General features: G+C 33.8%; 1 protein-coding gene across 1 annotated transcript in view; it reads right to left on the bottom strand.

The window, feature by feature from the left end:
- Window positions 1-25,399, bottom strand: part of BIRC6 (baculoviral IAP repeat containing 6) — a 304,070-nt gene that overhangs the window by 152,603 nt on the left and 126,068 nt on the right. Inside the window, 19 exon segments of the mRNA XM_043981000.1 lie at window positions 1,132-1,258; window positions 1,998-2,152; window positions 2,599-2,661; window positions 2,664-2,715; window positions 6,672-6,827; window positions 7,597-7,727; window positions 8,049-8,225; window positions 8,606-8,662; window positions 8,665-8,790; window positions 10,112-10,159; window positions 10,162-10,321; window positions 12,389-12,520; window positions 15,592-15,719; window positions 17,638-17,775; window positions 18,359-18,492; window positions 20,261-20,480; window positions 21,988-22,334; window positions 23,263-23,471; window positions 23,690-23,904. Coding sequence (XP_043836935.1) covers window positions 1,132-1,258; window positions 1,998-2,152; window positions 2,599-2,661; window positions 2,664-2,715; window positions 6,672-6,827; window positions 7,597-7,727; window positions 8,049-8,225; window positions 8,606-8,662; window positions 8,665-8,790; window positions 10,112-10,159; window positions 10,162-10,321; window positions 12,389-12,520; window positions 15,592-15,719; window positions 17,638-17,775; window positions 18,359-18,492; window positions 20,261-20,480; window positions 21,988-22,334; window positions 23,263-23,471; window positions 23,690-23,904 — 2,775 coding nt within the window.

The raw sequence follows: 25,399 nt of genomic DNA, 5'->3' as shown, positions 1-25,399 counted from the left end.
CTCTCAAGTTATTAGATCATTTAAGAGGAAAAATAAACTTGTTCTATCGATGCTACTCTATAATAGCAAAATCAAAAAAATAAAAGAATTTCAGTGACAGAAGGATCCTCAGTGACTATCAATGCAAACTAAGACTTTTGCATAGCTCTAATTATGAGGAAATTCTTATTTAAAACAACTCTTACCAAAATATGCACCTCTCTACCTCTTCCTGTAATTTTCCCCTTCAATAACATCCCATAAGCTTTAACCTATCTTATGTTTCTTTGTAGTCATACTGCCTCAGAATATCAAATTTGTTTTTTATGTTAAAATCCTAATTCTTCTTGCTTATTACCCACCATAATATGCTGTGAGATAACATGAGATCCCAAATCATGAAGATAAAAACAAGACAACAAAAACAGACATACATTTTTAAAGCACTAACCATATTCAAAACAGATATACATATTATACAAAACCGCTGATATTGTATATATTACACACGCGCACGCACACACACAATCCAAAGATGAAAATGAACACTCCTTATTTCAAAATGATTACAATACAAGTATACAAGATGTCCCAAAAGTTAGTTTAGTTTTGAGTTTAATAACCTTAGGTAGTATAAATATAACAAATTTGTTATTAACAGTTTTTAATGTTAGTTTTTTAATAATAAATTTTTAATTTTAACAATTTTAACAGGCTCTGCACTGAATGAGTGATAATTTCTGGATAATACTTTCTCACAATGCCGAATAGGCTAAAGAGGTCTTCTTCCATATGATCACAGATCCCTAATTTACATCAGGTTTTTTCTAGTGGGATCACATCCAAACCACTATTTATATATTAAAATTTCATTCTTTAAAAGGCCTTAAAGCTAGGAACAGCAGCTAGTAAAAAATTTGTACGAAGTTCAAAAATCAAATAGAGATGGTAATTATGTTAAATTTTAATAATAAACATAAATATTTCAAAATTTTAAATAATTAGCTTTCAAATTTTTTCTTTTACAAGTTGCAGAATTTGTACATGTGGTTGTGGCATTTATATTTTTGAAGTTCAAGCACAAAATTTCACTGTCTTTGGTGACACCCGTTGGTTATATAAGGTGCTACTTTAATCTTGTTACTCTTTTACCTTGATTCAAAGATATGACAGGTGTCCGATTAGCATTATATAAGAAAATGTCAGCTCCATGTTCTTTATTCCCAGAAGAATTAGAGTTTAGACTTAATGTAAGCCATAATTGTAGAAGGGACTCCAACTAAAAAGTAAATATTTAAAATGAAGCTTTAGAAGGTTTGTATAGCCAACAGTACATTTTTTAAAAACTGAAACACAATTAAAGATTACGTAAATAATTATTTCAGCTTAGCATTTACTCCATCTTATTTCCTAGTTCGTTGCAATTTATTAAAATTCACATTAAATAAATAAATGTTTTAAAATCTGATTCTAATGCTATACAGTAGCACAAACACAAAAGAATAATCTTGGTACTAAAACTGTACTAGAAAAAACCTATATACATCCTCATTTATTGTAACCACATGCAGAGGTTATTTTTCAAGCGTTTTCATTCGAATCACACTCTTCATGAACCCATTTGGGGTTTTCTTGGCAAAGATACTGGAGTGGTTTGTTGTTTCCTTCTCCAACTCATTTTACAGATGAGGAAACTGAGGCAAATAGGGCTATATGATTTGTCCAGGGTCACACAGGTGGCTGAGTGACAAGTATCTGAGGCTGGATTTGAACTCAGGAAGAAGACTCCAGATATAGCACTTTATCCACCGAACTGCCTCATATACATAGTTATTACATAAAAATAAAGCCCTGTGTCTTGAATTTTGATACACTGAATCAAATATCAAAATACTTTTTCTATAAATCTTCCTCCCCAACATTTTACTCCCCAAAATATTACTTCTACACATAATCAGTTTTCCTCAATGAATACATAAAGCAAAAAATGATAATTTCATGTGTTCTCAGTGTCATACCTGAACATGATGAACTTGAAGCATGGAAAAAAGTTTGTTGAAGCAATTACTCAGCATAGGGATGGAGGACAATTGTATTATCAGCTGATTGGCCTGGTTGGCTGCCTGAAACCCCCTTAATAATGAATCATCTGTTCCAGAGGGAGACTGGGAAACTGAAAATTAAACAAACATTTCCATGATTTCACAAGAAAATAAACTTAAATTTGAGATCAAGATGATTCTCTTAGACATATACACAGAAAATTAAATGGCAAGGTGACATGAAAACTACCTAGAAAAGTTGTAATGACACACTGATTTATGCATTCATCTAACTGAATTAATGTAGTTGAACTAAATACTCTTCAAATCCCTTCCTGAATATAATTCTAGTGCACAAGATAAACCATAAGCGAGAAAAAAATGTTTAAAAACACCTGACTCATATCAACACTAAATGTATGGCGACATAAAGTGTTAAATGAGTGCTTTTACTCAGGGAAAACTTATATATATTTAACTTTAAATAAAATGAAAGACATTGGTTTGCAAAGATTTAAAAAGGAAGCAAACCTGTTAATGTTTTTTAAAATCATAGTATGAAATAGTTTTTAGTTACATGTTGGCGATGTGTTTGTTAATGCCTGTAAAATAGAATCTGCTTCCAAAGTAGACATCATTTCAACATGAGCTCTGCTTGCTGTTCAAGTCCAACCTCTAGAACGGGCATCCAGAGCTACAAAAATCAAGGGAGAAAAGAATTGCAATTTAAGAAAAGAGAAATAAATAGCACAAATGAATCAAATACTATGACATCTATGATGATAAAAACCTACACTATCCATATTTTTTAGATGAAAATATCTGTGCATAGAAGATTAAAGGACACAAAGCATATGAGATGTCTGTGTGATAAAACTAAAAACATTCCACACTATTCTTAATTTGCTTCAATATAACATAATTTATGGATTTCATATTCATTATTGATGAATAATTTACTTCAGTGTCTGCCCTGAGATGCCATTAATTTTCTACTGTAATTCTAACAGAGCACTTTTTTTTTCTACTGCACATTCAGCTACTCTCCCCAATTTCATCTTGTGTCATTTATATTTCCTCATATTGCACACATAGTATTTAGCATAAGGACCTCCAAGTGTAGTTTGTTTAACTCAATAAATATTTATTAAGTACCTAGTAAAGTTCTGCATAATGACTAGGAAAACAAATAATAAAGATAATTCTATTCTCAAGGAGGAAGGAAAGTGCCAGGAAGGGGAAGAGGTTGGGGATGCAATATTCTAAGTCTACCAGAGGGCTTTTGGTTCAGGAACTGAAATTAGACAAGAGCAGTAGATGTTGTAAAGGTATTGAGAGGAGTCTGGTCAGCAGCACTCAATGAGAGCGGAAGAAGAGACTAAGGACCTGGTGTCAAGCACAGAGATGAGATTAAAGGTGATGAGCTTATGCTGGGAGGGGCATCTCAAAACACACCCAAAGTTGAGGATGTGTTGATAAAAATTGTAGAATCTTCCAAAGCCCTGTTATAATTTTGTCTTTTAATCTTCTCTGCATAGATCGTATTAAAAGTTGTCTATGATAATTTTCATAAATCTGTCAGATTTATGGACAGGGGAAGAATTTAGAACCAAAGAAGACATAGAGAACATTACAAAATGTAAAAGAGATAATTTTGATGATATAAAGTTAAAAAACTTGCATAAACAAAACCAGTGCAAACAAAATTAAATGGAAAGCAGAAAACTAGAGGAAAAATTTTGCAACTAGTATCTCTGATAAAGGACTCATTTCTCAAACATATAGAGAACTGAATCAATTTATACAAATACAAGTCATTATCCAATTGATAAATAAATGGTTGAAGGATATGAACAGGCAGTTAGTTTTCAGACAAAGAAATCAAAACTATCTGTGGTCATATGAAAAAATGCTATAAATTACTGTTGATCAGAGAAAAGCACCTCACACCTGACAGTATGGCTAATATAATAAAAAAGGAAAATGTTGGATGTTGGTGCAATTGGAAATTGATCCGACCATTCTGGAGAGCAATTCGAAACTATGTCCAAAGGGCTATCAAACTGTGCATACCCTTTGATCCAGCAATACCACCCCCTAGGTTTATATCCCAAAGACATCCCCAAAAAGAGAAAAAGACCTATTTGTACAAAAATATTTATAGCATAGGGCAGCTAGGTGGCGCAGTGGATAGAATTACTGGGCTCTGGAGTCAGGAGGACCTAAGTTCAAATCCAGCCTCATATGCTTGACAATTACTAGCTGTGTGACCCTGGGCAAGTCACTTAACTCCAACTGCCTCACACCCACCCCCCACAAGAGGAAAAATATCTATAGCAGCTGTTTTTGTGGTGGCTAAGAATTGGACATCAAAGGGATGCTCATCGACTGGGGGAATGGCTAAACAAGCTGTGGTATATGAATGCAATGGAATATTATTGTGCTATAAGAAATGACAAGCAGGATGATTTCAGAAAAGCCTAGAAATACTTATACAAATTGATGTATAGTGAAGTGAGCAGAACCAGGAGAACATTGTGACATGGTAACAGAAATACTATTCAAGGAAGAATTGTCAATGACTTAACCATTCTCAGCAACACTGATCAAGACAACCCCAAAGGACAAATGATAAAGCATACTATCCACCTTCAAAGAAAGAATTCATATTGATTGAGCAAGACTGAAGTATGCTATTTTTTCACTTTCATTCTTTCATTTTGAGTTTTCTTATTCAAAATGACTATATCTGATAGATTACCACCTCAAGGAAGGGCAAAGAGAAGAAAGAATAGAACTTGGAACTCAAAACTTTAAAAAATAATGTTTATTTTTTTTAAAAAGTTGTCTCCAGAGCAACTGACCTATTTCAATTCTGACCTCAAACACTTAATAGTGTGACTCTAGACAAGTCATTTACTCTCTCAGTTTCCTCATCTGTGATAAGGAGACAATAATAATAACTGGGGAAACAAATAAGAAAGATAATTCCTATTCTCAAGGAGGAAGGAAAAGTGCAAGGAAGGGGAAGAGGCTGGGGATGCGATATTCTAAGGTATACCAGAGGGTAGACTTACCAGGTCATTTAAGGATAAAATGAGATAATACTTGCAAAGTGCCTGGCACTTTGTAGGTACTATATAAATGCTAGTTATTGTTATTATCTAAATGGTGTCTCCTCCTTTAAGAATGTAATCTCCCTGCAGGGATGGTTTGTCTAGGTGCTTAACATAGTACCTGGCATACACCAAGCACTTGATAAATGATTTAAGTAATCAATTAGAAAACACGAGAAAAGTATATATTGTATAGATCACACACCAAACTGAAGGGGCCAGGTAGCTTTATTCATTGTTGACAATAAATGAGAATATTCTAGTACTTATTTACTAGGCAGTTACTTGCATGATGGCCATCTGGGGCCCAGTCTTTAGATCCTGACATGCAGGAACAACAAATGGATGGAGTTCTAAATTTTGGTAAACAAACAACAAATCACACTGTTATCACAGTATACCCCAATATTCTCTCAGATGACCTCCAGTTTCAATTCATTTAATTAATTCCCGAAATAAAGACTGATGTAAGACAACATACAATAATATGGACATCAGGGAAATTAATTTACAGGTTCACTCACCAAAATTAACCTCCCAAATAAAGCGTACATTCATTAAATACCCAATTCTTTTTTCTTTTGTCCATTTTTCCTTTATTTTGCTATTAGCATGCCAGTAGCACATTAACTACTACTAAGATGCAGGAACTCTATGCTAGAAGAGTGCTTTTTGCCATTTAAATTAAATTATATTCACAATCTTTTCACCTGCTTTTGCTTTATTTATTTATTTATTTATTTATTTAGTGAGGCAATTGGGGGTTAAGTGACTTGCCCAGGGTCACACAGCTAGTAAGTTGTTTAGTGTCTGAGGCCGGATTTGATCTCAGGTACTCTGACTCCCAAGGCCAGTGCTCTATCCACTGCGCCATCTAGCTGCCCCCTCACCTGCTTTTGTAAACTCTGGAGTTTTATTAAAGTTATCAAAAGGTAGCAGGGTTTAAACTGTTATTATATTTTTTTTCTAAGTTAACAAAAAGGCCCCTTCTCATTTTCTTACAACTTTATTCACTTGCACATACTCTTTAAAATAGGGGACAAATAATAGATGAACAAAATAAATCAAATTAGCTAATTAAAAAGATTCTAAGCAGTTAGAGGAGAGATACATCTAAGATAAGTTTCCAAAATTGTATATGACACTTATTTTGTTAATTATTTTGTTTCTATTTATAACTGCACAAAAGGTTCAGTAAAGGAAACGAAATCAGTCCTTACTAGTTTTAAGGCTGGTGAATAAATAATATTCTATTATTTACTAAGAAAGAGAAAGGATGGTCTTTGCTGCTGGGATTGTGATCAAGAATACTGACATTCAAACTTGACTGCAGATACTAACTGTCTGACTTTGGATAAATGTCCTAAATCACAGAAGTCTTTTGATACAAATTAGTGGAGGCAGTTCCTATACTGAGGACATTATAGATTTTTCAATCACAGGAGACAAAATGTCTTTTGAGATCTTTCCAGTCTTCCCAACAGTTCTACTCATTAACATTATATTTCACTAATAAAACAAATAAAAACTATACTTGACGGAAAACCGACACACTCACAGTCTGTGATCCATATTTTTTCTGTTGTTGCTGTGGTTTTGCTACAGGGATTCCAAGACCTCCGATGTAAGGGTTATTAATTGTAGGTGCCATTAATCAGCACCCCAATATCATACACGTGCTGCTTATAGGCTTGATAAAATGAGAAAGAGAAGGGAATGTGGGGTTTTCCCCCCTATTCACTTTGGTGAAATCTTCTATTTACTGTGTCAAAATTAACATCTAATTCCATGAAGTTAGCACCATCCATCTATTCACAAATTTCATGATGACAGAAAAGTTCATGAGATTTACATTTCTCAAACACATAGTCTACTTCACACTTATGCGAACTGCTGTAAATAGTATCTAGTGTATATTTAAATTCACTAATTATACCTTACTCTAATATTAATTAATAATAATAACTGATAATAATTAATATTAACTGAGTTGCCAACTCAATCTTCAACCAAAATTAATAAAACATTTAAGAATTACCTATTTTATATTAAATTCATTTGTTTTAGTGATAACACTCAATGTTTTTAATTCTTATATCACATTGATTATCTAATTCTTGATTTACATGCTACATATTCAGAATATAGCAATATTAACATTTTTCTCCTTTAATGCAGTCAATTATATTTTGAAAAGAATTATCACTTTTTTCTTCCCAGAAAGTTTTATTATTGACAATAATCTAAAAGAAATGTTATTACATCTTAACAACTTCTGTATCAATTTCAAGTCATTATCTCATGGATTCTGTAATATTTAATGTGAAAATTATTAAACAATGGCCTATGTTGTGGAATCAAATAATTGGTTTTTTCTGTATATAGGAGACATCAAACAAACACTGACTGATTTTTAAGAAATCATTACAAATTAATTTAAATGCTTAAAGTATCCATACCTTGAAGACTTTGGCTGCAAGAGGATCTTTTTCCAAATCAATATCTAAGGATCAATGTCAACTCCATCAGATCTTGTAAATATCAAGGTCAATTTCTTTATCTTTTTCCAAAGATGAAAGAGGAGGAGCACCTATGATTGAATTTGTTCTTACACTTAGAATGAATTACCTGAAATTTAGCTTAGAAATCTATTATTTTATTACTTTTTTTAGAAATCTATTGAAACTAATTTAAAATTTGCCAACTAAAGAAACTATATATGAAGTACTTTTGATTTCAAACTTTATTACAATTAATGTCATTACAAAAAGGAAATAAAAATCTTCTGAATTTCCATATTTCTGGTTATAGTCCCTACTAAAAGTATCTAAATTATGGGTTGTTCTACTGTAATAATAAAAACTTAATGGTTATAAAATATTAAAATACTCAATGTATGCTAATTTTTTACCTGTGATATCATGTGTCAGAGGTTCATCAATAGTTTCTAGCAACTGAACTGAAGACTGCTGAAGAGAATCATCAGAATCCCCAGTTGTTGTCTCTACATCTTCTCCCACTGCCCCTTCTTCCATAGCTTCAGCAGCAACTGGTGCTAACAACTCGCCTATGGATAAAGTCACAACAGCTCTAATAAGCAATATTTTTCTAAGAAATTTTATAACAAATTTAGTCATTCTCTTTAGGCTTCAAGAATGAAAAATGCCATATTATCTATTATATATTATCTAACTAATCTTTCCTATGGATAATTTTTTAATGAGTTTCATACTGCTTAAGAAAATCCTAGTGCAACATTTAAATATATGGGTAATAATAACTGTCAACACAATCTTCAAGTAATTTTTTTTGGTATGAATGCATCAAAAGGACTTTCTAGAAGTAAAATACAAATGTATTTTCTGAATTATATTATAAAAGGCAAAGGAAAATACAGTTGTTTTAGAGTTAAAATAAATTTTTTTCAAGCACAAATCAAATGGGTCACCTAAGAAAAGAAATTCTAACTTACCCGCTAAGAGTCCTGTAGCATACAACTCAAGGAATACTGAGCCCAAGCACCACCCAAGATATATCTCCTCTATTAAAGTCAGTTCCAACCATAAGTAATAAGAGTCTTTCAAGTTGAGCTTCATTTACAATTTCACACAAATGAATTGTTGGTCGAGTGGCATTTGCAATCTTGCAAGAACCTTTAATAAATTTTAGAAAACATAAATAACATCAGGAAAGTAAATTGTATCAACAATATGATTTCAATTTGTAAAATAACTCTCCTGAACATTTAAAATGTATTTTGTTCTCAAATTAACCTCTAAGAAACACATACTGTCTTAGGTGTCAAAATAATTGGGTCTGGAATGATTATTCTTAGTTCTATATGTTTGAACATACTTTAAAAAAGTTCATTAGTCCAATTTTATTCTATATTTATAATTGCTCAAATGAATTGCTGAACAGTATATTTCAAAGGAACAGCATGATTAAAACTTTTAAATAACTGAATGAAAGGGAAAAACATCTTTGCATAGTAACAGTTTATTTTAGTATTTTGTGGCATTGAAGTCAACTATGGCCTTCTAAAGATATCACTTAAATGAGTTTAAAGCTTCGAGCCTCCATTGCCTCATCTGTAACAAGGTGATACCTAAGGCTGTTGTAAAGAGGAAAGGGGTTGGAGGTTGGGGGAGGTACAAGAGGAGAGACAGGTAGATGATGAGACAAGAGAAAAAGGTGAGAAAAAAAAGAAATGAGATTTAACAAAATGGGTAAGAGATAAAGGAATGGAAACAAGAAGAGAGTGTACAACAACATGCACAGAAAGGCATCCAACACAGAATGGCTGAAAGTGAGTTGGCTTTACAGTCAGAAAGACCTGTATTGACATCCATTCTGACTCATACTGATTGTGTACTTCAGGATAAAACACTTACCATCTAAGCACACCCAGGCACTTCTCTAAGATGCAGGGAAGGTGTAAAGTTACACTGATAGATGAGGGAGTTCTCAACTGGAAATTGCTTATACAGATGAATTCACCAGGGGGGTGATGAGGGAAGGTGGGTGTTGTGGGTGTGTGTGGGGGAGACAGGACAAATTTTAAAAGACTGGTTTTTATTTTTGTTTTTGTTTTCTTTTTGATTGGCAGCATGACATAGTACAAAAACAGATTCGGAGTCAGAAGACCCAGATTCAAATCTCAGCTGTGGCATTTTCTGGACCATGTAACACTGAGCAAGTCACCTTGCATAGTATGCAGCATACAGTATGGCTGAAAGGCTTTAATTTAAGTTTCCCAATCTATAAAATGGGAGTAATAATACTTCATATGTTACCTACTGTACTGAGTTGTGAGCTAAGCATTTAGTAAACTATAAAGTAATGTATGAAACTTAGCTATTAGTATACAACTATTGCTTTCTACCAATTTCTAACTAATCATGTTCTAATGATTCTACTATGCCTGTTCCCCTTAATTTTTTTATGTAAAAAATATTATTTTATTTACCTTACAAATAAACAAAAGGAGATCTGCATGACAAGTAAAATCCATGGACAGAAGAAGAGCAGAAGTTTCTGCACAACAGAGATGCAACGTTCATGGGCCAGAGTAAACGGAAGGGGTTCGATCTCTGGGCTTTCTTTTGTGGTTGAGACTTCTGTGTCTAATGTAGAGCGAGGCCATTCCGCAGTGCGACGTAAACGAATTAAATCTTTAAAGTGCTGTACAGAGAATTTAAATAATTTTTACATCATGCTAACATTTCTTAACGAAGCTATTACAGTACATATAAAATTAAAATGAGGTACAACAAGTAGAAAAAACTTTGATAATTTCAGGGCAGGGGGAATTTTCAAAGACATAGGACTATCAAATTCTAAGGAGAAAACTAAATTGCAATAAAGCTGGTCACTGGGACAATACTCAAATATTGAATCAAATATGACAGACCAATAGTAACTAAGTCTGAGGCAATTAAATATCTAAAACACAGAATGTCAATACAAGTTACAAAGAAACAATCAGAACAAGATCAAACCTTTTCCCCCCCACAGCAAAGCTGCATTAGAATTATGCTGATGGGGATAGAAGTACATTTTATCAGAACTCCCACAATGCCTTTCTATTCCCTGCCCATACCCAACCTAAATAACATTAGACAAAACAATTTCAAGTTGGGGATTAGAACTACAGAAACAATACTATAAATGATAGCAATCTAAAAATTAGTGAAGAGAGTGTCACAAGGGCTTAGAGAAACTCAAACTACTGCTAAAAGTTTAACAATGTCAGAGTGAAACTGGGTCATGATGTACTTAATGACTAATTCCTATGAAGTAACATGTTAGTGGGGTTGTTTTAAGAGTCACAAAACAAAATGTCCAAAATCTTAAGCAGACAGGATCAGGTTTTATCTGTCTATTGGTTTACCACAGGTCACTTAGACCCATAGATTATGGGTGGCATTTTTGTTCCTTTCTGTAAGAGCCTCAAAGGTTCTGTAAGAACCTTCTGTAAAATGCCTCATGGCATTTTACCATTCTATAAGAACCTCAAAATTATTTTGTATTACTTCTTGGAAAAACTAATTTATTAAGAATCATAAGTCTTCCAAAATATGAAAACAACAAGACTTTTTAGGTTCCTTGAAGTGACATATTGATATGTTTGTTTCCCTACTTTAGCATAAAAAAAATATACACAGTAATAAATAACAGATAAGTAGAGTAAATATTATTCTGGTCTCAGTCCTTTTTTAATTTCTAGGATGATGAATAGAGTCCTTTAATCGCTTTAAAATAAATTCATTTAATTACATCTGCATTGCATATATATATTCACATTTTGGGTAAGTACATAAAAAATTTGGATTTAAAGACATGTATTGTTTTAAATTAATAACTGAGGAGTTTTAAGGGGAATAAGCTTTATAAAAAAAATACAAAACAGTGCAACTTTAAAGTTATTGCTAGTTATCATTTTTTAAAATTTAAGTAACTTCTGAGAAGCCCAATGTCATTTTTTTGTTATTTCAGAATATAACAATTCTTCCCCATAAAAGTAATTGGTAAAACAAAAATTAATTCCTAATAATTAAGTAATTCCTACACCAATGCTTCTAAAGAATAAGTGAGGAGCTAGGTGGCGCAGTGGATAGAACACTGGGCCTGGAGTCAGGAAGAGCTGAGTTCAAATCCGACCTCAGACACTGGCTAGTTGTGTCACCCTGGACAAGTCACTTAACCTCTGTCTGCCTCAGTTTCCTCAACTGTAAAATCAAAATAATAATAGCACCTACCTCCCAAGGTTGTTGTAGGATCAAATGAGGTAATACTTCTAAAAGCGCTTAGCACAGTGCCTGGAACTTTGTAGTTGTTAATAAATGTTTATTCACTTTCCTTCCTTAACTCTCCAGAAAGGTATTGTGCACAACATGTCTGACTGTGGGCTACTAATTTTTGACTATTACCTAATGCTGAAATAAGTCTCATAACAATTAAGGAATCAAAGATCAAAGCAGAAATATATCAACTATATAATCTAAGATTAGACTAAAATTATGCAATTATCAAAATGCTTTTATATAGGCTCTGATTGAAGGTCCTATAAGCGGGTTCACTGAAAAGAAGACTAACAAGCTGGGGTTTCAAGTGACTGGTGAATTAAATGGATGGTAATGATTAGCATGGATCAAAACCGCAGGAATCACTTATTTAAAAGAATAAAATGGCAAACTACTTTTTGTGAAGTAGGTAGGCTTTTAATTAAAAGCTGTAAGATCACAATACCTTTGATGTAGCCTGCTTTAGTTTTGCCTGCTCTACCAAAAGTTTGTACGATGATCCTTTGTTGCTTTGTATTTTCTCTTTTTCCATCTGTTCCACCAAAGCCTTCTGTTTTGATTTTAATAAATTAAGTTGCTAAAAAATAAAAATTAACAAATAAAAATATAAGCCACAGAAATACAGCATTCTTCTAAACTGGGGCCAAAACTTCTAGTAAAAACTGTATAGAATACTCTATTCACATGCAAAGTGTTCACTTAAATTGCAATAGTTGCAAAGTATACATAAAAAAAAAAAATATATATATATATATATATATATATATACACACACATATATAAATATATATACACACATGCACATATACATATATATGCATATGTATATATAACTAAAGCTAATATTAATTTAAGCCTTTAATCTGTGCCAGGCACTGTGCTAAGCACTTTTACAAATATTACCTCATTTGATCCCTACAACAATCTTGGGAGATAAGTGATATTATTATTCCCATTTTGCAGTTGAGGAAACTGAGGCAGACAGAGGTTAAGTGACTTGTCCAGGGTGACACAACTAGGGAATGTGTGAGGCTGGATTTGAACTCAGGTCTTCCTGACTCCAGGCCCAGTACTCTATCCACTGCGCCACCTAGCTGCTATATAATAATAAGTTATATCCTGAAATTGTTTTAACAGAGTATAAGAATCAACAAACAATGCAAACAATCATCTGAAGAAATATCCCCCAAATACACCTAAAAATATAGTTGTTGAAGCCATTATGAATGAGATTAAAGCAGCTCTCAAACCTCCTTAGAGATTTTGGGATAAAACCCAAATATCATCAGCCTGTGCTTTAAAAAACCAACTCCTCTCAAAAACTCATTAGTTTTGAATGTCTAACATAACAAATATAAAAATGAAAGTTCTAGTGATGGGCTGGAAAAATGAATATGGGGAGATTATATTAGCATGTGTTCCACTAACCAGAATGGTATTCTGGTAAAGTATTTAGTTAAAAAGAGAAAAACTACTGATTTACCTGAAGGATAAAACTATCCTAAAAGATGATTCAATTCCCTTTGCTAAGATTCTGAGCTCACCAAGAAACCTTCTGATCAGTCAGTCAGTTTCACAAGCACTAATTCAGTTTCCCAAATACCTAAATACTGAGAAGGTGGTATCCTAGATAAAGCATATGGAATTTGACCATTAACAAAAAAGTATAAACCTCCATTTGAATTTTAAAATGTAATGTAATATGTGTTATTTTTTAAAAATCAGTTTGTTAGGTGTTTTGTCACCAAGAATCAATTAACCAGAATGCAGTTACCCACAAGAATCTGGAAAATAAGTTCCTGAACCTGTGACTGAGAATTTTCTTCTAATTCTATAAAATTACCATGCATTTACTTTGAATCTATTTTTTTTTAATTTATTTAGCTTTTTATTAAAGGGTTCTACTCACAACCAGTTATTTGGCTTCAAATAACAGAAAGCACACATAAACCAGTGAAGAGAACCATTTGCTAAGCACTTACTATGTATAAAGCACTATGCTAAGTGCTAGGGCTATAAATATGGAAAAACAGTCTCCACTATACAAAGCAGTTCACATTCTAATGGGGCAGAAACATATATGGAAGGTTTCAGAGGCAAAGGAGTTGAAACAGTCACATGGGTTCTTAGGGTACAGAGACACTTTAGTGATTTGCAGATGGTTCTAAGATGTTGCTGGTATTTAGAGGCATTTAGATTGGGGATATCAGTTAACTAACTACAGGTTATAATTATGTGGTGCAGTAGATGGAGCACTGGGTCTGAATCAGGCCTCATGTACTTATTCTGTGACCCTGAGTAAGTCATATAACCTCTATGCTTCCTTCAGTTTTCTCAACTGTAAATGGAATAACAACATCTACCTCCAAAGGCAGTTGTCAGCATCAAAGGAGATAATATTTGTAAAATGTTTAGCACAGTGCCTCGCACATAATATGCTTTATATAAATAACTATTCCTTTCTTCCTTTCCTACTACTTTAAGATCTATGCACTGTTATCCTTCGGGTTCCCTGACTGGAGCACTATAAAAAGTCTACAAGTCCATCCTTTTAAAGACACTGGAATTAATTTTAAGCCAATGTTGCTATCAAGAAAACCCATTCCCAAAATCTATTTAAAACACCTTACTACTATGCCAATGTGACTAATATGCATGTAAACAGAAGGTTGTCATGCCAGGGTAGGAGTGGGGATAAGCTCCCACTCTCTATAAAATGCTCCAATGGCGTGCGTCTCAAATAGTCTCTGACAACCAAAGCCCAACCCCTGGCCTTCTCGTGGCAGAACTGTTTCCACTAACAGGAGAAGGGGGGAACGAGAGTCACTGGTGCCTTAAAACCAGTCGCTTCGGGCAGGTGGGGCTCGTTAGCCTTGGCAGGCAACTCACCTAGGGGAAGGAACCCTGATTTTAAACCTCCTCTGCCTTGCGGCTATACCCATACATGGGAAAGGCTTCGGAAGTTAACCCTGAGGAAAAATCGGGAGTTGGAGTCCCTTAGGCAGTTGGATGTTGGACATTACATCCCTCTGGCAACTCCTGCGGTGGCACTGGTGCCAAACTGTATTGGCTCTGCCTCTCCTTTGGATCCACCAATGTCGCAGAGAGGGAAAACCTGCTGCATGGGCAACAGCTTGTTTTCCATATTTATCTGCCCAGGCCAGCGCCCTGGAGAGGACACTCCAGCTACTCCTTATGGGATGCAGCAGTTACTGGGTTATAAGTCACTTAGGAGCTGTGGCTCCCACATTGGACTGCACAGCCACACTGTGGCCTGTGGCTCTTCAAGGTGCTGATCCATGGTCGTCCGAGACTGGTGGAGGCCTACTACTACTACTACTACCAGATAACTACTCAGAATTTATCATTCCTAAAAGTGACAAAAATCAGTGTTGCCCAAAGTAACTGTAACTCTTACAAAAACAAAATGAAGTACTGCATTATGGCCCATGAAAGAGATGGGAAAGTAAACATTCCTAAAAGAACCTGTGCTCCATAATTGAGGAATAAGCGGAAGATCAAAACAGAAAATTCTCAGTAACAGCCAGTGAGAGAATAATGTCTAAAGCTAACATTTTAAATAATAGGTATTTACAAAATAATCAAAAATTTAAAAAAGGCTTAAAGTTTAAAAACTTTGAAAATTACCTGTTTATGATGAACAAGTTGCTTTCTGATCTTTCTGGAATATAATCTATCAAGACTACTGTTGCCTTTGGAAGATCGATTTAGGCTTTGAGTATGCAGACTGTTGTTAATGAAACTCCACTGGTGACCTAACTCAGTGGGGAGAAAAAAAAGCTCATTAATGGTTACTGATGGATCCCCTTAGGAAACATGTAAATAATGCAGATATTATAAAGTTAAAATTTTAAGTATGCATGGCAGAGTGGAGTTAGCAGATGGTTAGAGAAGGGGAAGGAAATTTTCAAAACTTCTAAAGGGAAACTTGCCAGAATTATTAAAAAGACAATATGCCTTTCTTGTTTGTAAAAAAACATTTTACATTTTTATCATCCTTCATCTTGTAAATAACTCCAAGTACTGATTGACTAATTGTTTTCCTTAGTTTTATTGCATTATCATGTTACATGTCTCATTAATCTAAAATTTCTACAGGCCTTAAATAGAATTAGTTAGCTGGTTTGACAAAAAATATCGCTCAAACTTTCTACAACATAGAATCAGTAGGCTAAGAGCAACATGTCCAACTCAAATGGCACTCTGTAGCTTCGTAAGTAATATTTCCTTTCAAAAATGAAGAAAGTGTTTGAAATAATCGCTCCAACACATTACTGCAGATTTTGAAGGGAATTACAAATTTTTTCAGAAGGCCTTGCAGAAGATGATCCAGATCTCAGTTTGCAAAAGAGCAACGTGAAGACCAAAGAGATGATACGATTTCACTAAGCTTCTTAGTGGCAGAGTCAAAAAGATAATCTTGGGCTAGTAAATTCTATTCCAGTGCTCCTTCCACTAGAAGGAGTACCAAACTTATGGGATATCACATGCAGTACCTAAAACTCCCAAGTGCTGCCCAAACCAGATTACAAATATTTAATAAACATGCAATACAACATAATGTTATTTTGTGGTGTCCAAAGTCAATATGCAGCTGATAGGAATTCATTTCTGCCTGTACTACTATGCTACACCATGATACAGAAGATGTGTAATCAGTAGTCTATTATAAATTTCCTCTAGAGTGCAGTAATACTTCAACTAAAGGCCTGGAGCAAGCATCAAGTTTAACAACATGTTAATAAAAGTTAACTTCATAATATAATGCTCTTTTCCAAAAAAGGAAGTTGGGGGGCAGCTAGGTGGCACAGTGGATAAACCACTGGCACTGGATTCAGGAGTACCTGAGTTCAATCCGGCCTCAGACACTTGACACTTACTAGCTGTGTGACCCTGGATAAGTCACTTAACCCCCATTGCCCCACCCCACCCCCAAAAAAGGCAAAAAAGGAAGTTGAATTTTTTCTTAAGTGAGGAAGAGACAGTATTTCTTTAAAATCTATGAATGTAATTGTAAATCACTTATTTCTGCATTATAATTTATAGCACTTTAACTACCATGACTGCTTTCCTAGTTTTGTTTTTAAATATGAAAAGTTATAAGAAACGATAAGAGGAAAAAGTTGATTCATGATCTTCTTCAGCAGAGTCTCAGGAAAACAATCTAGAATCACTGAGGAATGGCTCTTAAATTGTGAAGTTCTACTGACATCCCCAATTTCTCTCCACATCTTTCCCAGTGTACAACACTGCCTCCCATCTTAAACTCAAAATTTTTTGTTAGCAGCAAAAAGAATACAAAACAATTAGAACAAGAGAGGAAAAAGAAGGAAACCCTTCTAATGGAGGTGAGGAACTACACATGCAGAGTCTGGCATATACTATAAGCATTACTTTGAACTTTTTTTTACTAAATTATAGTGTTTATGTAGTACTTAGCTTCCATGTTGGCTTTTAAAAAATAATTACTGTTTTAACAAATGGTCCCCCTTACAGAAGGGCCTATTTTCCATCAAGCTCAATTATTAAAATCTGTACTGCATGATTTAATTTTATTCATTAACTCAAATTTTCAACAATGAAGCTCAAATTCATTCCAATGCTTGGAGTACTGGGAAACTCTAACATCACCATCATATTTCCCCTTAACATAGTAATGTAAACATTTGATACCTGTCAAAAACCTCTCCCTTTCTTTACCATTCAAAGGTTTCTTGGCAGTTGCTGCCTCATCTTCAATGGTTGCAACATAATCTAGCAATCTGGACACCAGCATTACAACCCAACTGATCATGGGAATATCCAATACTCCTACAAGAAGGAGACAAGAGACAAAGAAAAAAAATAGACAAAGGAAAAAACGAGATTTTAGACTCATAAAATAAAACAATTAATCTTTTTGAAGAGTTATTTAAAGAAAAAAGAGATAAATATATACACATCAATACTTTTTTTTGATAAAAGAACTTTAAATTATGAAGCAAAATGAACAAATTATTACCACACTCTTCAAAGTAAAAAATGTTCCCAGAAACATATCCTTAACGACTTACAAATTTCCCTTTCCAAGAATAAAAAATTGATAGTTAAGAAGGAAAAAAATATTATTAATTATTGTTTCCTTTAGCCTACGTCAAGAATATAGCTTTTGGCAAAATCCTGAAGATACAAATTAATGTAATACTATGTTATTATGAGTAGTAAAATAGTCCAGCAAACACATAATATTCTCTTATAAAGACATAGAAGTATCTCATCATTAAAATAATCATTACTTAACAATTACTAGCTGTGTGACCCTGGGCAAGTCACTTAACCCCAACTGCCTCACCAAAATAATAATAATAATAATAATCATCATCATCATCATCATCATCATCATCATCATCATTACCTTCTGTGTGTCTATGCATGGGCAAATGCGGTTGAAGAGGTGACAGTAAATTATCCAGGAGATTAAGCAAGCTTTCCAAGACTCCACTGTTACTAAGTGATCTTTGGCCAATGCAGGAAAGCAACATGAAAACCCTAAAAAACAAAACACAAACAAAAAAACCACCAACAAATTAATAGGTAAATAGCTAACTGTATTCCACAAACAAAACCAATAATTGTCACTTTTCCCACTAAGTTTTTTTTTGATATATCGATTTTGTGCATAAAGAATGATGAATGACAAAAAGTACAAGAGGCAGACTAGGATTCAAATCCTGACCAGCCATGTAACCAGCCCAAGTCACTTCTTGGCTCAGATTTTCAGATTCCCCATTTTGTAACGGGGGAGGCAGGCCAGCAGCCGTAATACAGACCGGTATGTACTATATGACCTCTTATGACTCCTTCCAGAAAAGAATCTGCAAGTATTTAATAACTAAAAGTTGAATACATATATAAATGAATAAAGAAAATGAAATGTATTAAGAAAATGCATTTAAAATAAGCACTTTTAATTTGATCCACAAGAAGTCAGCAATAAGAACAATACAAATAAAAGGGGGAAAGGGAAATGAAATTTTACCATAGCTAGATGATAACGTAATGAAAAAAAATAGAAAATTAAATGGAATGTTGGGCATTTGGGTTAACATTTACCTGTGAATACCAAAGAGAGATTTAAAAGTATGTTTCTGTATGTCAGTTAAATATAATTCACATATTTTGCACTAAAGGTAACTTAAATGGTTAACAAGTCATAAGAAAAGGATTACACAAATTAGAATAACTAAATTTCCTAAGGCAAAAGCTCTTAATATTAGGTAAACAACTTTTCACAAAATATAATGCATGCTGTACAGAATAAAGAGTTAGAGAATATCAAGTCCTAAAGTCATAGGTCACAAATAATGAAAGTGACTTCCTCAAGGTCACGATAACTGATTATTAGCAGAACTGAAACCAAAACTTTGTCTTCTCATTGCTAATCCATTAGCTAAAGTGGCTCAAAACCTCTTAAAACTTAACAATTCAAAAATGAGTAATAGTAATGATAAAAACTAGAAAATTAGCTTCTTCTGTTATTGCCTGTTGGCACTAGAATTGAGAGTATAGGACAGGGAGTATTATCTAATGAGGCCGTTTATATAGTTTGGGGTCAGGTCCACCAGGGCATTTTAAATTCATCAGAGGAGTTTATATTTTCATACACCAGTCTGCTTTCTGGAGAAACTGAATGAAATAAAGAGCAATTATCCTCCTTGTGTCAATCACAAAGAGGACAAGAATAAAGCACATTTATAACAGTTGTACTACCAAAGTTAAATTGTTTTTTGTTATATCATTTTTTGTTCTATTAGTGTATCTACACTCATAAACTGAGGGGTGTGATAGATGTTTAATATTTCAATGTATACTTATTTTGATTTTTTTTTAAATTCCAACATTTCTATGTTTCTTCCTTTCAGGAATGCAAAAAGAGGAAGAATAAGTACTTTAATTACAATCGAAGACAATTACCATTTACCAGGGTTCCTGTACTAGAAAACATAGTTTTTATCTCTACCTCCCTTAGGGCAACAAGAATAAATGATGAACAAAGTCTGACCTGAAAAACCACGAAATGTATCTCCTTCCTCTAGTCACCTCACATTATTATCCATCTTTGAATCTCTCTGGTCCTGACTCAAGGTTTAAGCAATATTTTAAAGACTATGCTTAGGAACAGTTGTGATGTTTGATAAATTTTATTTCTAAATTGCTTAGTGGTTCTTTCACTCTGTCCTCAGCTTTCATATGGTCTCCCTACATCAAACCACTGAAAATAAACCAAATGAGTCCATTTACAATGGAAATGTCCTACCTGTCTTGTGGAAAGATAAGAAGTTGCTCTGAATTGTACAATTCCTGAAGAACATTGGAAAGAAATTGCCCCCACCATCTTTCACCACCACAGAGCTGAACGAGGAGAAGACCAGTGTGTAAACGTATCTTTGGGGTTCCACTGATGCAGAGATGTTTAAATAGCTCTTCACATGCCTGAGCATGAAATGTGTTTTGTAAAACCGCAGGGACTGAGTGTCCTATGTAGAGAGGGAAACAAGAATGGTTTCTTAATTTAAAATTTTAATTAACTGAATTTAAGTGATTGAAATTTTAATGTAATAATGTGGAAAACTGTTAAGAAAGATGATTGTAAAAAAATCAACTAGTTTTTTTTTTTCAAATACAAATGTTATTACTTGATCAGATCTATCTACTAAATAAAAAAGGAATCATGTTCAATTTTGCTTCCATGTTCTGTTTCTCGATTGCTTTTGGCAAGAAAAGTGAAGTATTAGTAGTCAAGAAATTGAACTAGCACTTGTTAAGTGTGTGTCTACTACATACTAGGCTTGTGCTAAGATAAGGAGATACAAAGAAAATCTGAAGCAATCCCTCCCTCAAGGAGCTTACATATATTAGGGGAAACAACATACATAGTTAAATGTGTATGAAAGACATACGGGGTTATTTTTGAGGAGATACTAGAAGTTGGAGAGACTACAAACAGCTTCATTTAGAAAAAGATGCATGAGCTGAATCATGAAGGAAATGGGGACTCTAAGACAAGGAGGTGATATTATATTATTTATATTATATTCAAGGCATGAAAGAACCAATACAAAGGCACGGAGACAGAAAGTTGTATAGATAAAATGGTAAGAAGTCCAGTTTGGCTAAGACTACAACATACACAAAGGAGAATACATATGTAGTAAAGATGAAAAGATAAATTAGGGATACACTATGAAGGGGTTTAGATGGGTAACATATTGAATTTATATTTAATCTAAAAGGCAATAAAGAATCATTGGAATATGTTGACTACACAAGCCACATGTTTGAATATGTCCTTTCAGAAAATCACTTTGGTAGATATGTAAAGGACTGGGAAATCTCGGAATGAGATATGATGAAGGGAAAGCAATCCACAATCTATCATAATAGTTTCAGAAAAGGATAAGAAATTGATTATTACAGCCATGAAAAGTTCATAAGAGGGCATTGACTATGTCTTCAATTTTTTTCTAAATGGTGTTTTCATAACCTAAATGAAAGCAATTTGATTATAAAAATAAAGATAATATATTGGAACAATAGAGTTAATATGTAAACCTTCAGATATCCACCAATTTGCCTATCACAATTCACAGACACAAGGACAAAGACTGCAGAAACCTACAACTACCAAAAGAGAAAAATGAAAACTTTTTTATTTTTTTTGGTGGGACAATGAGATTTAAGTGACTTGCCCAGTGTCACACAGCTAGTAAGTGTCAAGTATCTGAGGCTATATTTGAACTCAGGTCTTCCTGAATCCAGGTCTGGTGCTTTATCCACGGCACCACCTAGCTGCCCTGAAAACTTCTATGTAAACATTTGCCAATGAAATTAAATAAGAAATATTACCATGCATAAGCACATTTTCATTCAGCCAGAACAAGCCCCAAATTATTTATACATAAACTACAATTCCAACACTAGAGAACAAAGTAACTGTGATCCCAAATGTACTGATAAATTAAATCAAATAAACACAACACAAACCATTGGAAGAATGAAGGAGACTAAGTAAAGTATCCAGGAGATATCTGATGATTGTGCGTAATTGCTCAGTGGAGGACATCTGAATTAAATCTTTAGCTTCAGGAAGTTCTCTCAAGGTCTTTCTGCTTGCACCTAATGCTACTTTGAGCCTTTGTACGGCATGATGAGCCAAATTGAGTTGAAGCTGCAACTGAATACAGTCCTGATAGGCCGAAAATACTCTAGTGTCTTCTTCAACTGCCTTATCTGGCTTTCGCAAAAAATACTGTGCATTATTGGCACTGTTGAGAGGAGGAAGATCAATACTCTGCAAAAGGGTTTCCAGTCTATGACAAGCTAAATTGTACCTATGAAGGAAAAACACAAAGTAAAATTTTTTTCCACCATTCTTCCTTAATATACACAAGTAAAAACACATGAAAAGAATTAAACCACAAAGAATATATGCTAAAGTTATCAATAACAAATAAAAAGAAAGGAACACTAGTACTAATTTAAAAAAGCCCTCCAACATAATATCCAATTAAATATTTTAGTAACTATATAATGCATACCATTTTTCTACTTCCTTTCCTTTTCTTATATTTAAGCACTAATTTTTTCTTTTTCTTTTTTTTTTTTTGCAGGGCAATGGGGGTTAAGTGACTTGCCCAGGGTCACACAGCTAGTAAGTGCCAAGTGTCTGAGGCCGGATTTGAACTCAGGTACTCCTGAATCCAGGGACTGTGCTTTATCCACTGCGCCACCTAGCCGCCCCCTAATTTTTTCTTTATAGGAACATGCACCAGGCAAAGGTGCCACCAATGCAAATATTCCATTCTCCTGACCTTCATTTGGTTCCTCCAACATCTAGGCTAGCCACTATATTTTTCCCTCCCATTAATCTCTCTCCTAGGTCCTGGCTGCCCAGCAGCCAACTGGATGAACTGGTTATTCACAGGACTACTTATTTTGTTGAACATTTCCCAACTTTATTTTAATCTGGTTCAACTTGTCCGCAGGCAGCAAGTCTGATATAGATCTTACCATATTTCCTGCCTCCATGCCACTCAGACACCAAACAATAGATCTATTGTTGTAATTTCTGAGCCTTACAATTTGCCATACAACTAAACTTTATTTTTAACAGCTATTGTCTTATTTTTGTTGTACGTTTGTACATTTACCATTTATCACAAAGGTTAGCACACAATAAATATGTAATAAACGCTCATTCATTCACTCAGTCAAGTGGTTTATTTTAGAATTAAGTAACACTAAATATCCTGCACTAACCTGCATTGTATGTCTTCTTGCAAGGCAATCATCATTGCTAAATGCTGATCAATTTCTGGTTGATTTGAAGATTCACTTTCTCCTCTTAAAGGATCATGCATTAACTTCAGTTCACTCTCCCATGGCAAGATATAAGTGTGACCATAATAAAATCCTAATGGGATTTTTGCTCTAGCATTTGTACTGCCATATCGACCAATGACAGTGATCTGAAATGAAAAACATATACCTGAAACAATAAACATTTCAGGAAAATAACATTTGAATAAATATACAATAAGGCTTTAACTGATTACCAGTATAATACTAAATACAGGTTGCCAGAAGCATTTATGGAGCAAACAATTCATTTACTTCTACAGGACAATGTAATAAAATGAAAACAAATTATTTCCCCTTTTTAATTCCCTTCAAGCACTTTTTTTACCTTCATAAATCTGCATACTGGAGGTGGTATTAAGTCGTGAAGAATTAGTGAATGGGTGCTAATATCTGTAGCGACTACCAATCGCCTTCCATCCACCTCTTCTCCTAATGTCCAGATGTCAATTGATAAAGAGGCCAAGTCTCCACAAGTGGGAATCAATACATCAGTCAAGAGTACAGGTCTGCCAAAATCTAAGGTCACAAATCTCCTTGCTCCTATGAAAAAGAAAGTGGGGTTGCCTAAAAACACCACATGCCAATCAATTATCCAAAAGATCCACTAAAGAAAGATTTAGGGAATCATTGTAAGATATTGTATAAAACTGTTTAATAAGCTATAAATCCATTAAATAACAGAAAAGAATTTGTGAATTTGCAAATTTTCAATAAATACTGAAGCCCATGACAAACTTTATTTTCCAAATGAAAAAGCTAAATAATTTAAACTTCTTAAGAGTAAGATTACTGCTGGGAAGGAAATTCAGATATATTTTTTAAAGGCATAATAAAGGTCTAGAAGAATATCATTCTTATTTTGTAAGAAAGCAATTTATGCACACTAATTATCTTAATAATCAAAAGCAAAATCCTTCCTGCTTAAGAAGTTTAAAATTGACCAAATCATTGTTTTAGCAAATAAAATGTTGAATCTAATTAAATACTACCAACACTTATTTAGTGTCCCCCACATGCAAAAGGGTAAGTACATAAAACCAAGAATGACATCTCCTTATGCTCAAGGAACCTAAAGCCTGGGATGGGGATTTAACATGTACAAAGGTAAAAAACTGTATCTAGCTCTTTTAACAGTTAAATTTTTTTCATAATTCTGCAGGTCATTTTCCAAATTCTTTACTATTTAAAAGAATATATACAGCACAACAATATTTTATGTTGTGATTAAGTGGCACCATATCTACTAATCTGCACTGCATATTCTCTTACAATCCAATCATCATTGTATGGATCATCATTTTTAAAGAATTTAAATGAAATAAAACACGATTCCTATATTTTTCTTGTTGTACTACTTGTGTGAAAATACTATCTACACTTGTAGATTTATTAGCTTTTTTAAAAAACATGTACATGAGCAATAGCTGCATGTTTAACAAGGTTATAAACGTATAACAATTTCTAGTCTAGCTATTAAACCTGCTTGATGAACATACTTTGTCATAGTCAAAGAACAAAAATAGGCAAAGCACTGAATTCTACCTCCAAAAAAGAAGAGTTTGGAAAATGAGATTTTCTTATACTCTCATGTTGATAGACCCCCGCTGATTCTTTCAGGAGACTATAGTACTACCAAAAACAAAGCAGTAAATGATCTGAAGTCAGTGGAAACACAGAAACCTAAAAAATTACTTTAAAGTAAAAAATTCCTACCTTATTACCTATAAATACACAACATATAGTGGATCAGTTTGATAAATCTTTCTCAATAAAGTAGAGAAGTACACAGAATCGGCATCTAAATACTGATATGGAAACTGAGTAAACAAAGCCCCAACTACCCACAGCTCTCCATCAGCACAGTACATTGAAAAGATTGTAGGATTTGGAGTTAGAGCTTATGTTCTTATTCCAGTTCTGCTAGTTTATACCTGTGTGACCTTAAGCCAGTTCCTTTCCCTCTCTATGTCCTCAATTTCCTCATCTGTAAAAATGAAGGGGAGGAACCAGAAGGTCCATTCTAGCTTCTTCAAAT

This window comes from Dromiciops gliroides, chromosome 2, assembly GCF_019393635.1.
Source record: "Dromiciops gliroides isolate mDroGli1 chromosome 2, mDroGli1.pri, whole genome shotgun sequence".
NCBI lineage: Eukaryota > Metazoa > Chordata > Mammalia > Microbiotheria > Microbiotheriidae > Dromiciops > Dromiciops gliroides.
The sequence above is the reverse complement of the archived record's forward strand: the minus strand, read 5'-3'. Positions and strand labels throughout refer to the sequence as shown.